The following is an 18,606-nucleotide window of genomic DNA, read 5'->3' on the forward strand; positions in this document are numbered from 1 at the left end:
ACGTGGATTAAATGATGCATTTACTATGGTAATACCTGTGTGAGGCACTTAATGGTTTAATATTACATGATGCAGTTACAACCTTTTTACCTTATACGATAAAAGAAAATTAAGATTGTTTAATTCGATTTTAATTTTATTAAATACACACACATACTCTTTCAATTTTATCATGGAGACTGTTCAGAGGAGTTGTACGGATTAATATCTGCAGCTAAGTTTTATGATCTGACGTCGAGGCAGAATACGAAATTCTACCCGTATCACCTCGATATCCGTCGTCGCAAAACTGAGCGTTTCTTAAGGCAGTTTTGCCGCGCACCACCGCTATCTGGAACCAGCTGCCCTCTTAAGTATTTCCGAACCAATTCGGCTTAGGGTACTTCAAGAATAGGCCAATTTTTAAAAGGGCGACAACGCTCTTGCGAGGCTTCTAGCAATGTGAGTGTGCATGGGCGGCGGTATCACTTAACATCAGGTGAGCCTCCTGCTCGTTTGCTATATAAAAAAATATGTTTTAACAATTTAATGAAAACTTAAGAATTGATTTAAAATACCTAGTGTGAATTTTGGTGGGATTTCATATCTCTCTTACAAAGTTCAAAATGACCTGTGAAATGAAATATTTAGAAAATGGTTATAATAGATATAAATAGTCCGTGTAACAAATAAATTCCCTGTTACTGCAGAGATATAATAAAATAATTAAGAAGTTGTTGCAATCGACGCGGTTCGTTGACGCTTTCACAATACATTTCAAAAGGGCCACGTTTTTGTGCAGACTTTTTCGTTCTTTACTTGAATTTTATTGTTATCAGGATCAACTTAATTAGCTCCCTTACTGACCTAAACCAAGTTTAATGTTGGAGTTTATACTTAGCTGTAAAAGCTAAACTTCTAAGAAAATATCCCAATTTCGACACAGTTCTCTTAATATCTGAAGAGCTGTGTTGCTTGGAATTACGAGTCAACATGACTTTTATTCCCCCTATAAGTACTACACAGAAAGTTATAGTAAACATGTGTGTATAACTCACATCTACACATACATTTTACAAAGTTGAGGAAACTCTTTAAATTAATGTGACAAATTCTAGCATAGGTATAAAATTGCCGACTTCTCACCTAAAGTGTAAATGTAATTTTATGAAAAAAAGCTATTAAATATGGCATTGAATAGATGATTAAAATGTTACATATGTACCTACATTGATAAACAAAGTTTTAAATGTTTGCTGGAGTTTCTTATTATAAAGTTCTTTTATTTTATGTATTCAATCTGCCATAGATAAGAAAAGACTTTTCAAGTAAAGATTGAAAGAAATGCAATAATTGATTGCAAAACGTATGGTAATTACAATTGTTTTGTTCTTACTTAGGGTCCTCCAAGAGTGTAATTCTTTAAGGTCGGTAACGCCCTTTCACCTCACCTTATTGTGTCCATCATGGACCGATCGCTTAATTTTATCACAAAGTTCGAATTAAAAACCCATTTAAATGTTGTCAAATGGGCCTTTAGACGCTGCAAACACGCAGGTAAAGGCCTTAAAATCCGACAATATTTTTATATATTCCTTTACTATGCAGTGTGTATTCAGCAAGGGATAGGGATAGTTAGAGATATGTTTCACTCAGTCGGTTAACATATCTCAGTGGTAACAAGGAAGTGTCGGTCGGTGTTCGGTTTCGGCTGAACCAGACGTCTCAACCTTGGCTTCATTAATGCACTTAAGGGAATTTCGAAACGTTGCAGCAATTTGCAAGCGCTTTTTGTCAATCGTCGAAAAAATACAGTAATGCAATAATGAACAGTGGTGACCGACTGGCTTAGCAGTGTGACTCCTATGCCTAAGAACGCGTGTTCGTATCACCATATATCGTGTTGCTCCTATGGTGAAAGCTAACATCTAGAAGAAACTAATATAAAAAAAAATAACGCGAAATTCGTCATGTGTCAGACACAAAAGGGCGATTTATCACAAAGATGTATGAGGTCTATAAAAAAAAATCAAACTGACAGAGGCTATCTGAGGACAACACATATAGGGTTGTAACGCTATATGTTTATTCCATAACTAACTAACTAACATTTCTGTAAAAAATATAATAGGTCAATTGTAAATGCGTCAATATCTAATTATATTTACGACTGTTAATATAATAATATAGCCATCGTATGGATTTAAAATACCAAAGGGACGAGGTGAAAATAACATCTGAGGCAGGTATTTTAGTAGATTAATTGTATAATCACAAAATACATGCCGAGTTGTTTAGTTTTATGCAAAACCTCTGATATTTATACACAAATATCCAGATATTTCTATCATTATTACGATTCCCACGTTCTTTGTTGCAAAAATATCCATGTAGTGACGTCAATATGATTGTATGCCTTTCCTAGTAATTACTTTTATTAACGAGTGCCGCATTCTAGAAAGAAGGAAGGAATATACTCTGACGCTTTAGAGGTACGGATCAAAGTTTTCAAACAAAACATTTGGGTCCAGAACTAAATCGAATTTGATAGATGTACCAATAGCTTAAAAGGTTCTCAGGTGTGATCAGGCGAATTCTGCTAACACAACAAAAGAAGGAAATCAAACTTCTAAAAATTAAAAAAAAATTCACTTCGTTTTTCCATGAATTTTAACCTTATCGATTGAATGGGTAATAAAATTCTTAAATTATCATAGTTTTATTAACATTATCGGTAAATTACACGCCGTAAACAATATTACTTTGTAATATATATCTGGCGCCTGACTTGGTCTACTTGCAATAATGATATTTATTTTATTTGTCAGTTTTTCCTCTCATTTTCGTTAACTAGTCTAGTTAAAAGTTCACGTTAATAATAAACGTTAATTTTGAAGTTAACTGGTGTAAGAATATACGGGCAGGCCGTATTCTCCGAAGCTTTTGTCCTTTCGTTGTCTGATTGATTCATTTTCATTTTAGTTAAATCATGGTGAACTAATTGCTAGAACAATTCAGACGAAGTTATTACGTAATAAGTTACGTAATGTACGTATGTTGATAAGGAGAGAAATTACTTGACTTATTTCTTTACGCTAATACGATACTATTAATACACTAATTCATTTTATTACTGATAAAATTTGACTTTTTTCTTTTAATACCCTGTACCTAATCATTCCCACTCACAAAAACAATAAATGTGTCGGTCCCTAGAAAACACATGGTTCTGTTACTTGGCTTTGTCTTAACCGAGTGTTACGTTAGCTGCTGAAAATATTATTCCCTCTCCACCATGACAACTAGCGTACCAAGTTAATCCACTTATATCTGACCTGAATACAGCGGCCCTTTTATCAATTTTTATGGTATCATTTGCGAAGTGCGCTCCTTATAACCAATAAAAATATTATTTTTTGATTTCACTTCATTCTCATAAGTGTTATTACGCGTTTCTATGTATGTTTTTTATTTAATTGATAAAGATAAGTTAGTCTGGTCTGCACTTATAAATGTTAATCTTATAGGTTTACGTAACTATTTGCCATTATTTTATAATATGTCATACAAAGCATATAATAAAGTTATTAAGTTCATTTGCTCGCTGTTCATGGCAGAAGAGTAGAACTTTGATGATTATAAACGAGCTGCTATACCTTGTATATTCAATACAACTCGGAAATCGGAACCTTTATTTGTCTTTGAACTGACCGTGCATAGAAAACCGCGAAAGAACAAAGTCAGGGGCATATACTAGTGTCGTAATCTCGGGTTACAGTAATTATGTCTCAATGGCCAAGTCAAATTATAATAATCCCTCGTAATCAGACGCGTGAGTTAATATTTATTATGGTTATATTATTGTTATATGTGTAATAAATCCTTATCTTGATTTGCTCGAATATTTATTTTGTTAAATAAATCTGTCATTACATGTAATTGTTTCCACTTACCTCTAGGTGGCGCATTACTAAAAAACTTTTATAAGTATTTTTTACATTAATCATTTTGTAATACATACATAATTATAACTTTTCATTATAATAAGTGTGACACATTATACTTGTGCTGTCTTATTTTAATAAGTTATACACAAATCGTGACACAGAAATCGCTAATTAATGACAAAATTTAACGATTCAAACAATGTCATTATTGTAAAACTTCGTATTATTCTGTTCTAAATCACGACGTATTTCAAAAGTAACTAATTATCACACATAGTACACAAAATTGTAGCAATGTATGAGTATAATTAAAATCGCCCACATATTCCCCTTGCTATTGCCATCATGTATGGGACCATAAAGTAGCCATGTAGATTAAATAATAAGTTATATTGTCTTTTACACATTTAAAGAAAACACTTTTTTACCGGATTGAAGTTATGTATTGTTAATTATACCTAAGTTTATAACAATGCATAACTTCAATCCGGTAAAAAAGTGTTTTCTTTAATAAGTTATTTTATAAATTTATGGGACGCTTCTCTCTCCACTCTTCTTAAAATAAACAATAACTTAATTTAAAGATCGCTTTTATTTTATTTCAAGCTACGTATTAAGTGTTCTTAAACCCTCTAAACGAAATTTGCATCTTTCCAGGCATGGTCGGAGTGCCCGATGTCATCAAGCCATCAGAGAAAGTCGAAGATTACTCCCCGCACATCAACGGGAACCCTGTCTTCACCATCAGCGGTACGTTTTTTTGCTTCTCACATATTTTTGATTAAATCAAGATCATCAATCAATTAAATCTTATTAATGTTTAATCTTCCGCTATAATATTTTCACTAAAGGTCACTTATCAGAACTATCGTCAGGATAGAATAGAATGTTCTTATATAATTGTAGTGTTTTACCATTTCATCTTTCCTTCATAAGAGAGAGTCCCAATCCTTGAAAGTAAGCAACGCACTCACAAGCCTCCTCCTGCACGTTTGCCTTTCTTTAAAAAAAAAAAAATGAAAGTTTTAATTGAGTTTGTGAAACTGATCGCAATTTCATAAATCTTGAAACTTTGTGAAACTAAATGGAATACAAGTTTTAATTCTGTACGATATACCTTGAAAAATAAACATTTAAAACAATAAAATTAGCAATGGCCACGTTTTCCGATGAATAATATTATGAAAAGAACTATACAATGAAAATTCCGTATTAGTCAGACGTGTGTATGTTTGCGCGTCAGTTTGTTTAAACATTGTTACAGGTAATATAGTTGTCTTAAGATACAGACGACGCGTGTACAAATATAAAAAATTGACTATTAGATAATATCTTAAAGTCATAAATTAAGTGCAAATTTATATATAAGGTAATTCTTTAATTTTAGAAACTGTCTAATTAAGTAATAGTCAAAGGGGTTATTCACAATTCCACTAGCCAAACATTGCTTGTACTTAAAGATATAATTGTAAATCAAATCAAAATAATTTTATTTATTCTGGTAACTTTGCACACTTGTTAGGTGCATGTGGATATGGACCCCTCTTGGGTGAAAGCCAAGAAACCCCCTTTCAGGCGTCCCTATAGCCAATAGTCTGTCAGTCTTTTCCTGCTATTTCTATCAAATCACTCTTCTTTTCCCGGGTGGTCCATTCCATTCGTTGTCTTTTATGTCCATCTGTCGTCTAGGTATCGTGTTACATGACCAGCCCATTGCCATTTTAGTTTTGAACCTTGTGATGGTTATAACCATAAAGCAACCCATGTCCTGAACCATAAGGCTATGCACACTTATCATCAAAAGAAGCAAAAAAATTGATGGAAAAAGTTTGACTACAATTTGTAATTAAAAACTATTTAAATGTACTATTGATTTATTAGGTTTTGACTCCGTATAGAGAATTTTCACGACTATGCATGAAAAATATCAAACCGCGTTCAATGAAACAAAAACTAAATTATAAAAAATAATATACAAATAATATAATATACCTAAATATTTGTTATTCTTCTAAATAATATTTTCTTAAGGAGTTTGCATTCACTCACACTGATTGTCACTGTTGACTTCATAGACTGCGTCAAACAAATTTATTACGAGCGTATTAACAATAGTTGGATAAAAGATAACCGCTCGAGAATCGCACGTTTCCATCTCGCTTAAGAAAGTTCTAAAACAAAAAATAGGAATATAAATTGCTAAATATAAATTTGAAATATTTCATAAAATGTTGTACTTATGAAATACTACTAATATGCTACTAACTTTATAACAAGTATGTTGAATTTATATTGGCTTATACACATATGCTGAATAATCATCAATCATCAACAAACGTCTAAGTACAATGCGATTCAAACCATATTATGACTTTTACGTTTGACAATTTAATGATTGGGCTTTACCGCAGATCGCTTTATACGATTAAGATTAGTGATTTTTTTATATATTTGATTCATCCTATTATAAATTGCGACATTAATTATCTTTTTATTGATTAAACCCAACTGCTTATTATCCCTACTGTAATATAATAATTATAGTATAGCGATTACCGTGACATTAAAGTGATAAAATTAATAAGATAACGGGAAATGAAAGAAACGTGTTTATTCATCTTATATGTTGAACGGAAACTATATTATTGGCAATGTACACGGATGAATTGTATATAGTATACAATTCATCCGTGTACTTTTACGTACACCAACAATAAATTCATACAACATTTAAAAAAAAATACATTACAGCGTTAATTTTGTATCGTTTTGCAATTATTTGACTGACAATTAACGCCCGGAAATTAATTTGCGATCACGGCCACGAATTCACTGATCTGTTAATGCCAGTGAAAATTTAAGTTAAACCACACTTAGATACATTAGTTCTCATTGCTCATAATCACATCTACGTCTAATTGTTTCTAGATTTCAGAGATTCAAAACTAATAATTATGCCATACGCCCCACTACAACCCCTTATCATTTTATCGGTAATAAAATCATAGCTGACTTAACTAATTACTGTACGTGACTTCCGCACACATACACAAAACAAAACATTGATAAAATTGTTAGTTACAATCGTCTCTTTGACACATTTACGCGGTCTGAACAACTGTTGTAATTCGACTGTGACCCCTTTGCACGTTGTGTCATTCGAGAAAAATTATCATTTTTAATGTGTGAAGATGCTGATAAATGATAAAAGACTTAGCTCTCTGGTACAAAAACGAATGGCATTGCCGATGTTTTTTTTAAAGTGATTAGTGTTTCCGCTACTAAACAGTGCTATTTTGTTATCGGTTGAGTGCAGTGTTTTATTAGTTTTTAGTAATAATGGGTGTTAATATAGAAATGGCTGTACATAAAATGTGGAGGAAATTTAATGGTTATACCATTTTAGGTATGTTCATTATAATTATTTAATCATAAAGGGTGAATTAGTTTTATTACACTGTTTTGACTAAGGTACTCATTAGTTTCTTTCTGAGACAAAAATATAATAAAACAGTGATAAGAGTGAATCGTTTTAATGAATAAAAGGGGTTACATTGTACAAATTAGTTTTCTGTGTGCTTTAAATTTATTTGAGCAGATTTTGGTGAAAAAATTAATTGTACCTACTCTTTTTAAACATATTGCTTCCCAGACCAAGAACAAGATTTAAATATATTATTGTATAAAATATTTTTGATACGATTGATACTATTATATATAACTATAGAGACGACATTTTCCCATTTTGATAAAATACAGACGGTAGCTTTACTTAAGAAATAATAAACATTTGCAATTTATTTATTAAATCTATGTCTGATTACACATAAATTTTGAAAAGTTTACGTCCTTGTAGGTATTTTCGCACTCGCTATCAATACTATAAGATATAGATAATAAAGGTTGAGTGTTGATTATTTATGTTATATGAGTGACCCGGTAGTATAATTACTTAAATAATAAAGTTTCTGCGAAGTAAATACTACTTCTTGAGTTAATTTGATTTTATAACAGTAAGCTGTCGAGACTAAATACTAATTAGTTAATTATCGTTTGTCAACAAATTATATCCAGTTAGTACAAAAGCGTGAAAATGTCGATGTTATTAAGATAAGATAAGATTTAAAACAATGCGAGCAAATTTTATTAATATTAACTAAAGGGGAACAAGACGTCTACTGTGTTAGTTTAACTCCGCAAGAATTTCATACAAATTATATAAAAGCCTGCGTTGATTGATTGAAAATAACTTAAACAAATCGCAAAATAAACAGAGGGTTTCATTACATATTTTGATGAAGCCGTCAGGGTTTTGGAACACATTTCTGCGTCTGTTCTATTGATTATTGTTATAGGCTTTGGAGATGATCAGTCTACTTTATCTGACAGTTGTCGTCGCTTTTTTTGTCTCCGGTTCCTTCATATCCTGTCCTTTACAGTTTTCTGTCCCTTACTGTACATACAAACACATCATTTCCTTTATAAAACCCTTAAACCGTGAATATTTTATATTTACAATCTAAACCTTAATTGGACAGCCAGACAATGATGATGAATTGTTTTAGATGAAATTGGCAGTCCAGACAGCGGATACACGATGGCGTCCATAAACACGAATGGGGAACTGAAAAGCCCCGTGGATCTGCCCGAAAAGAAGTTACCTGATGATGATGCTGAGAAACAGCCCTTATCCGGGGTAAGACAATATTCTGATTAAAATATTCGTAATAAGAGATCATCATTTTGATATGATAATATTTTAGTTTCTTAATTTAGTCACTTTTACGTACAAGTGACATACATACAAATGCCTTATTTTAATATCACTTTTTAGCAAAAGACTTCATCATGTTTGCAATGAGTAAGTATTAAAATATATTAAGTTTTTAGATGCCCTTTCCACTCAATTATAATTTTGGACCACGCCTCTACTTAAATTGCTCATAACGAATATCTATCAAATTAGTTTCGCGTATAAAATAATAATAAAAGAGGTTTTTGACATAATGAGCACAATAAATTCAAACTAAATTACAATACACAAAGAGCTGTGACGTCAGCAAACGGAAATGGCCGATAGCTAACATTTTATTACAATAGGACCAAATATAGTGCAATCACCCAGATATTGTACTTCTTGTGAGGACTCCTTTCCTATTAAAGCCTAATGCTCCCATTTATTCTGGATGATACAGCCTTTTCATTATGATATTGTAAAGGTTAAGTGTATTTTATTTATATAGATTAAAAACACTTTATACCACAATGATAACTGTGGATTAGTGATTACCTCAAAAGAAAAATTATTACGTCAATGTCATTACAACATCTGCGTCAGCTTAATTTGAGAAAATTGGTTTTTAAATGCCCTTTGAGATAAAACATGCGAGAATGTATAAATAACTCACGAATTCCAAATTAAATTGTTGATAAAGTCAAGGGATACCAAGGAACTGGGCGTTTCATATGTTATATCTTTAATTCCGATGTCTTTCCGTCTGTACTTTTGTCAGAAGAAATATAATAACAACGCCACAAAATTACTTAATATATTATAATTTTCAGAATTGTGGAAATATTTTAAATTATATTTCAGACAATCAAGATTACATTTAAATAGAAAATAAACGTGAAGGACTTGACTCAATCAGTGAAGAAATCGATTGTCATAGCGATTAAAGTGCTCGTATCGAACAATAGGATATGTAACTGAAGAATATAACAAAAGAATGATTAATACGTTTTTATACAATTAGTACTTTTTGCTAGCTGAGTTTCAAGATATCCTTTTTAATTATGATGTTCTATTTGACCACTTTCCAATCGAACCGATTTCGAAATACATTTCGTAGTTTTTGCTAATCGTGCACAAAGCTCATTAGTCTCAATGTGTTTTCTAATTGAAAACATAAATTTTCCAAGGGGAAAATTTATAAAAATTGTACCGCGACTTAGCACGATTATTTATAAACGAAAATCCAAAATTCTTATTGATCATGGAAATAATCTGTTTAAGAAATGCGATTTTAGTTCTATGGAAAGCATTCTGTAATTTAAGTTTTTAATTTCAACATTAATTAAGAGAAATTAGGCGATCAAAGTTACGGATTTTTAAAGTTATAGATAAATACTTTGTTTTGTTATAACAAACTATGTTTTATTAATTTTTGGTTAACGTCGCCTTCGTTCTCATTTTCAAGTAAATTACTCAAGAATAAAAAAAAGACAAATAGGTGACTTCCATCATTTTTTTGTCGCTTTACACACTATTTCATGTAATGTCGTAACTAGGTAATTAACTTTTTATCGTAAAAGACGGAACATAAACTTGTTGATTAGAATAAACGCGTGTAAAATATAGTTCTTTGTTAAAGATTGCAATTGTAAAAGTATTGACAAAGAATGAATAGGGAAATACTTTAAAAAATTAAGATATGTGTTTTAGTTTGTTTATAGAAATAATGTCGTCATAAAATATATTAGGGGTTTGACTGCTCAAAAATATTTTTGCTTTTAAACGTACCGAACATACAGCGATAATATAATACTGCAGTATTAACGGCGTATTGCCTTGTATTTTCAAATAACCAACACGTTTTCATGCCTTTCAATATATAGCTTGTTTTTTAATAATTATATTAATCATATACTAGATGATAACTTATTGGTTTCTTTGGCAGAAAAAGGAAGAGAGATGGTGGAACACGTTGATGCAAGTGGCCGTGCCGTTCTTCATAGCGGGATGTGGCACCATCGGAGCTGGGTTGGTTCTCGGCAGCGTCAGAGTTAGTATAATATGACTTCTATAATAAGCGAAAATAGGCTGATTTTAAATTATAATGTCTCTTAAGGCCGTAAGATTATTTTTCCACAGTACCCGTAAAAGAAATAAAGGGTTTTTATAAACACCCCATAAACGGAGCACATGTTTTATTATATTATATATACTATATTATCAATACATTACCACGCTCGGTTGGAAATTTTAAAGTATTAGAAATCGTTATAAGATAACGTTTGTTAACCGCATGCGCAGGTGATTCCCAGTTTAACAACTTGTGGTTGATAGCATTGTTGTTTTACCTACAGATTTATATGGATAATATAATAAATATGTTGGGTTGGCGAATTAGTTTCGTCACAAAAAAATCCATAATAATATAAAGAAATGAAAATAAAATAAAATCCTCTAATGTCCCGAATACAATAAAAAAGTTGCTTTAAGTATTTTTATCATAGCACTACGCTATTTCATTAAAAATAAAATAGTAAATGACGCATAATGAATATTCTTGAATTTATAGATGACTATCAATTTGAATGTACCACATTCTTTGCAAATAAACGATTTATTATTTATTTTTTCAAATTAAAAATAATTTTCAGGAATGGGACGTGTTCGTGGAAGTGTCAGCCATATTTGTTTTAGTACCATCGCTATCGGGATTGAAGGGTGAGTAAAAATATCATACTTAATCAGCAAGTGAAACAAAAAGTTGATCTGAACTCTCTGGTTTCAATCATAAAGGAGAGATAATAAATTGTATTAAGTACATATTATTGCGCTAGTAAAAAGCAATTTTCAGCCAATTTTTGTAGTTATATTCTATAAAAACGATATGTGTTAAGCCCAATAATTTTGCCAAGTTTAAAAATAATGCATCTATCAAGCCATTAACAATAATATTATGCTAAATAATACCTAAACGTTATACAAGTGTAAAAAACAGTGTTATCAAAGCAATCAGAAGACATTAGAGCGATTTTAAAATTATGTCCGCGATAAAAATCTGTCATATACGTCTATTACTTTGTAATTTTCCAGCTAACTGTGGTTATACTAGGTGCACACTTTTATTAGAATCAAACGTCATCCTTTGTTATATTTATGATTTGATTTTGAGGCCTCAAACCCCAAATGGTCCTATTATTCGTATATGATTAAAGTAACCTCAAGTCTAACCTAATCCCTAAGTGACTAATTGTCGTCACTTCAGCACCTTATTATTTTCAAAAGCTTTATAATTCGCAATTAATTCTAGGATTGCTAATAAAATGTTAAATTAAAACAATTATTACTATTACTAGATTTCTTTCGTTTCTGTGTACGCAGCATACACTAGCGGTTAAACAATGAATGATGCTACAGCCTACACGTTTTTTCTCTAATTTTTAGAAAACAATACGATTATTACTGTGAAAACAAAAAATGTAAGACTAGAGTTATGTAACCATACATTAGTTAAGTTACATATATATATATTTTAGTAAATACTTAGAAGCGTAAACCAAATGTTAGCAATCATCGCAACCCCACTATCCTTAATTTTATGTTAGTTATAAGCTAATATTTTAAACGATTAAAACAATTACGATAGCTTCAAACAAAGTGTTTAATTTAACATATATTTGAACATATCTACAATAACCTTCACTAAAATTAACTCTAAGCACATATTATTATTAATACTGTAGTGTTAATCGTTTGGGTGATTTTTCACCACGAGTGGAAATTTTATATCATAAATTTAACTGAATTCTTAATATGTATTTACAGAATAAAAATATTTATAATACTTTTTGCAGTTACAATTTAACTTTGTTTAACCTTCCAGTTAATTCCTTAATTTACATAAAAATGCCTTAGAAGAGTAACTTGAAATGCAAAACTGTGGATTTGGTATACCTCCTTATTGTGATCAAGATATTGTTTTGAAAGCGTATATATATGTTTAAATAATCTGACGCCTTTTGTCTGCGTGCCGATATCAACACACCATGTTCGTAACGAGCGTAGTGTAAACATTGTTTTGTTTTAACTTTCAACCAATTCGTTAAATACTATTCGCAATTCGCATGACATATACTAGTTCATAGAATAAATATAGACCGACAACGAAATATAATAAAAATGCTCTTTTCTGGGTAATATTATGCATACGTTCGTCTATTTATATCATAGATTGATATCCGAATATGATAGTATTGTGATTATCTGCCACGTGACAAATATACTGAATTGTAAAACACGTTTTGAAATATAAGTTTGATTATTTTCAACTATAGTACAGTTTAGTTCTAAAAAATGTCGTACTTGCCATATGCAAATCCGGCTTGTAGGATTCTGTGATAATATTTGATGTTTATTTACTAGTTTTTATATAACAGGTAATCTGGACATGTGCCTGGCGTCGCGTCTGTCGACACAGGCTAACTTGGGAAACATGGATTCTCCGAGGGAAGTCATCTCTATGGTCGTCGGGAACATATCACTCGTACAGGTTGGTAGATCATGTCTCCACAATTTACTTCCTCCTAGTGCAATCCTTAGTGATGCTTAAGAGCTATATTGTTGCCCCTAAGTCTATATTAAAAAGCCAGTCCAGAGTATCACTATTCCTATACTATCTTTCAGAAATTGTGGGGTGTGGTGACTGCAATTATTGCTATTAACGTTATTATTTCATTTGGTGAAATTCAGCTGTGTTTTAAAACATACAGTAGAACAACACCTTAATAAGACCTTGAATTGTACTTTTAGTAATAACAATTTATCATTCATACGAATAGATTACGTTAATGAGTATTCTATCTGGTTTTAGAATGTTATAACTTTAAACATAATATTTTTGCAAATTTCAGGTTCAAGCAATAGTAGCAGCGACCGTGGTCTCACTGTTCGCGATTGTAGTCAACACAATCACCGATCGGGAACTGAACGGAAACTATGTTCTTCTCATCATTTCTTCAGCTATCTTCACTGCAACTACTACATGTTTTGTGTTGGGTAAGGAATCATTTTGTTAAATCAATGATATAAGGTCGATATTTAATTGGAATTTCTATGTTATATTCTGACTCATAAATGAGCATTAAGCAAACTAATCAGCTAATTAAATGTTTATTTTTAGATTTCGTGATGGTGATGGTGATCTTTGGCTCTCAAAAGTTCAAAGTTAACCCAGACAACGTAGCTACACCGTTAGCGGCCTCTATCGGAGACATCGTCAGCAACTCAGTGCTGGCTGTCACAGCGCAGTATATGTTTGAACAAATAAGTGAGTATGCTGAGATTTCTTACCTAGTGAATATTCATTAAACCGAAGTCTGTTTTCAATAGTTTTTATGAAAAAGTATAAATGAAGGCAGGTAATCTTAATAGTAATTCTTTTAGTTTTATTTATCCTGACACCAAAATATATTCTTAAATATCCGAATTCCTTTTCAGAAAAGTCTTTGTGGCAGCCAATAACGTTGCTGTGCGTGTACTACTGCCTTCTTCCGGTGTGGGTGTTTATTGTTTGGCGAAACAAATATACCAAGACAGTTCTCACCACCGGGTGGACTCCAGTCATTTCTGCTCTCTTTATTAGCGGGTTAGTTTCCATGTTGGTGGAATCGTGTAAAATTTCCCTCGACATTGATCAAAAGTATATAAAGTTTATAGCTTCTGTGTTGTCTGGAAGAAACTGCTTTTACGTACATGTTAATGATGACCACATTAACATCCATTGTTTGTTATTTGTGTTCTTGTTTGTTATTTCAATACTTATTATTATTAATAAACATTCAAACGAAATTGAATAAAGGTTTATTCAAAGCCGACCTTTAGTGCAAACTGTGACTGGTCATATTCTATATTAGATATATGTATGTGTATATCTAATATTAGTACATATGTACTATTATTTTAGTAAAAGAATATTTATTTCCACAGTATCGGAGGCATTGTTCTGGACCAGGCAGTAGACAGGTACCCGGCGTATGAGGTATTCCAACCAATCGTCAACGGCATCGGTGGTAACTTGGTGTGTGTGCAATCCTCTCGTCTGGCAACACATCTACACCAGACAGCAATACCAGGAGTACTCCCGGAGAACACGAGGATTATCGAGTGGCCTTGGAAGACATTGTTCTTTGGAAGTAAGTTAAATAACACTTACCCGTACGATATATATATATATTCATATTAATTACTCTCTCGATTGATATAATGATTTCATACTCATTATATTAATCCAGATTCCGGATACTCAAAATGTTCTCTTATTTAAAATAAAATCTTATAAGGTTTTGTTAAGACTTAACTAACCAGAGCAGTGTTGTCTTCAGCCTGTGACTCTCATCGCTGAGGTAGTGTGTTCGATCCCCGGCTGTGTACCAATGGACTTTCTTTCTATGTACATTAACTCGAACATTGAAGGAAAAAATTGTGAGGAAACCGGCTTGCCTTAGACCCAAAAAGTCGACGGCGTGTGTCAGGCACAGGAGGCCTGCACTTGTCTATTAGATTGACAAATTATCATGAAATAAATTCAGAAATCTGAGGGCCAAACCTAAAAAGGTGGTAGCGCCACTGACTAATGCTATTTTTAACTAACCATTACTAATCAGTCTATACTTTGCAGCACCCGCCGCGAAAGTCGCTCGAATGTTGCTGGTTCTTGCCGTTTGTGGCCAGATCGTTTTTATGATCGTAGCTGACTTCGTCTACCAGGGATTCGTTACCATTCAAGTGTTCTTTGGCGTCACTTATGTTATGTGCAGCGTAGTACAGGTGAAATATTTAAAACTTTAAAACTTTACAATAGCATTTTCAATGCAGATTTTATATGAACTTAAAGGCGCTTTGCCACCAACCAAAATACTGCTATTTTTCTACAATAGTTGCCATTATCCATACAGTCTATTATACACTATATTCTCCATACAGTCTTAGTAAAATAAAATAAATAGATAACATTGAAAGTTCCTCAACTTCTGGAGCTGGGAATGCCTTAGTTATTTTATTGTTTTTTCAGGTTATGGTGTTGCTATATCTAGCATACATTCTCGTTCATTTTATGTGGCAGAAGAAGAAAGACCCTGACAACGCAGCTATTCCATATCTGACTGCCCTGGGAGATCTTTTAGGCTCTGTTTTCTTAGGATTAGCATTCGTTATCCTCTCTATATTTGGCTTACAATATGGTAATAATGTTCCGGGTTCAGGCACCTAATCCCAAGCGAAGAACGTGTGAAGAATACTTTTTCCGCTGATCATGAAAAAGACCTTGGGATATCAGGCTTCTTAATGCTTCGCAATTTAGCTGTCATTTTAGAAAGTATTTTACATTTTGATCTGTAAATTAATATATGATCAGCGAATGCCTTTTTAGAAGACTAGAATTGTTATGCCAAAGGTTATAACGAAAAGTTTTAACGGATTAGACTTAGATTTGCGTAATTTAAGCTGCTATAGATTGTTTTTTATTTTTATACAAAATCAATTACATAACATCACAGTATTAATATTTATTACAATTGTAGTGCCAATTATTTGTGGTTTTAGTAAATGTTAACAACTATGTCACACAAATTCGTGTTCGGAACGTTTTAGTGATATCTGTGATAAGTTCCAATTATGTGATCGTAACCAAAACAAATTTTAGCCTCGCTGACTTTGTTCTGGGTGGACGAAATGGATTTCAATAAATTTAACGAATTTTACTGTCTCTCTTTTATGTATTCGCCTCCTTATCTCTTTATTCTTCCTTGGACTTCAGAAAATAAATATCTTTTGGAGTGAACGGATATAAATATCACTGGACATCTTCCATGTATTATAAACATTCCATTATGCCATCGTGCTTTGTTCTTATATGTGTTACAACTAACCATGAATTAATATAGCTACTTGTAATCCGTTTTTGTTACTAAAAATCTTCCATATCTTAGATTTCATCTCCATCGTTAACACCGTTTTCAGCGTTAGTTGTTCGAGTTAGTTTTAGTTTAGACGAATCAGTACAATAAAGCAATTGATAGTATTAAGAAATTTAAGATAATGCCGTCAATATACCGTATTCGATTAGCCATACTGTAGTGTGCGTATGTGTGAACCAATTATTGAGAGTAAAAATTGTAGATATAATATTTTGTTTAACGATCTTAGTGCCTGACTTGCCAACAGTTTTAAGATATTTTACTAGTGGGTTTTACAAGTTTAAATAAAATTGTCTCGACACCATGACGTATCTGATCCAGTGAATAAAGATTGTTGGTGACAGCAAATAGCTGATTCTAATATCAACTAAAAATGCAGCAGTATCAGATAAGTTCGTGGCATTAATTAGATTAAAAAGTAATGAGTGAGTTTTAAATGTAATTCTTATGATTTTAAGCATTTTTAGGTATATAATATGCATATCTACGATTTTTATTCTCATCATGAATTGCGACAATATTGTAAGATCTCTGAATTCAACATTATTATAACCCGTTTGTTTCGAGCTACCTCTAAATAGTTACTATTAACAAAATTTGTTGGAAGAATAGATTTAAGATTTCAAGAATATCTGATTTAAAACATGCAGGTAGATTAGAAATTTTGTCAAACAGTTGTACTGTCAATAAAGTCACAAACGTGACGGGGATATAATGTTAAGCTATATTTTTGAATGAATGATGTGATATACGAGATTTTAACATGTATATAGTTATAATTGTTATATAGTTTGTAGGAAAACGTCGCTAGCACATCACTTATGAAATAGAAAACCGTTGAATTCTGAAAATTTAATATGAAGCGGATTTTAGTTTAAGACATCAGTAAAAGATATTGTTTCGTGTACAAATTTGTTTTAAAATAAATATGTTCAATTATCTTGTTTTTTTATACAAACAACCCTTCAGTTACTTTGCAGATAAATACTACTTATACATCTTTCTTGAACATAGTTCAAAATATATAAAAACATAATGATACTTAATGTCGGAAAGATCTTTTAACTCAAATTATTTCTCATGTACCGTTGTAAATTTGAAATAACTTCGTGTGCGGGAAGTAATAACATCGATTATGAAAACATTAATCACTCTATCGAATTGAAATGGCAGCTTCAATTTAACATAATTTATGATTACTGAATGACAAGTAAAAAATTTAACGGCATTATATAACATTATAAACGTATAATGTAATAACTCACCGTTGTGGTGAATATTCAAGACGGACCTATGTAATTGAAGAATCTAAAGGGAGTTAGGATGAATAACCTTCAAATATTTAATATTGAAGTTCATAAGTGTGTAGTTACGTATTTATTGTAGGTAAATTAAAAACACGTGGCAACCGTGAAAGAAAAGATTTGATTGCTATTGATTTTTCTACATTAAAAATGATACTTTAACTATATTGTGTTATCTATTTATTTATTTATTTTCTTCAGTTTTTGGCGCCAACACCATCGAATGTCAAAATATAAAATTTGCATAGAGCAAATGTTTTCATAATTAAGATAAAGATTTTTAATTTTTAACATTCATAATTTTTGTTCTGAGAGCCGATTTGCCATCTCGGCCGTATTATATTCAAAGAATTTTGTGAAGCTTTCTTAACCTAACGTATTTTAGCACGTTCAATGACTTTCAATTATCATAACCTAGGTGAGTCAAATCTACAGTACGTTTTACAATGATAAATTTTATTGACTAATGTACTCAAAGATGCCATAGTAAAGGTCATCATCAGTAAAGTTGGTTAGTTATACGCTAACACCTGTTCTTACAAGATCAGCGTGGATCGTTACGACAACGCGCGTGCGCGGTTCGGTCTCGATCTCCCTGAAAATAACGCATATTATAATTCACTGTGATTTTTCAAAACAGGGTTTTCCTGAAAAAATATCGAGAGCCTAAT

At 31.7% G+C, this 18,606-nt stretch overlaps 1 protein-coding gene across 3 annotated transcripts in view; it reads left to right on the plus strand.

Moving 5' to 3' along the window:
- Nucleotides 1-17,571, plus strand: part of LOC125059156 (solute carrier family 41 member 1-like) — a 37,105-nt gene extending 19,534 nt beyond the window's left edge. For 2 of the 3 annotated variants that reach the window (XM_047663440.1, XM_047663438.1), the window contains 11 exons: nt 4,584-4,676; nt 8,492-8,622; nt 10,607-10,711; nt 11,313-11,379; nt 13,095-13,207; nt 13,569-13,713; nt 13,838-13,984; nt 14,155-14,302; nt 14,644-14,849; nt 15,335-15,483; nt 15,728-17,571. In XM_047663440.1, the coding sequence (XP_047519396.1) occupies nt 4,586-4,676; nt 8,492-8,622; nt 10,607-10,711; nt 11,313-11,379; nt 13,095-13,207; nt 13,569-13,713; nt 13,838-13,984; nt 14,155-14,302; nt 14,644-14,849; nt 15,335-15,483; nt 15,728-15,925 (1,500 nt within the window). In that variant the 5' untranslated portion in view covers nt 4,584-4,585 and the 3' untranslated portion in view covers nt 15,926-17,571. Of the gene's footprint in view, nt 1-4,583; nt 4,677-7,068; nt 7,333-8,491; nt 8,623-10,606; nt 10,712-11,312; nt 11,380-13,094; nt 13,208-13,568; nt 13,714-13,837; nt 13,985-14,154; nt 14,303-14,643; nt 14,850-15,334; nt 15,484-15,727 lie in introns of those variants that run through there. The other variant, XM_047663441.1, reaches the window with a different exon arrangement.
- Nucleotides 17,572-18,606: the final 1,035 nt, after the last annotated feature.

The sequence above is a fragment of the Pieris napi genome, chromosome 19 (assembly GCF_905475465.1).
Source record: "Pieris napi chromosome 19, ilPieNapi1.2, whole genome shotgun sequence".
Classification (NCBI taxonomy): Eukaryota; Metazoa; Arthropoda; class Insecta; order Lepidoptera; family Pieridae; genus Pieris; species Pieris napi.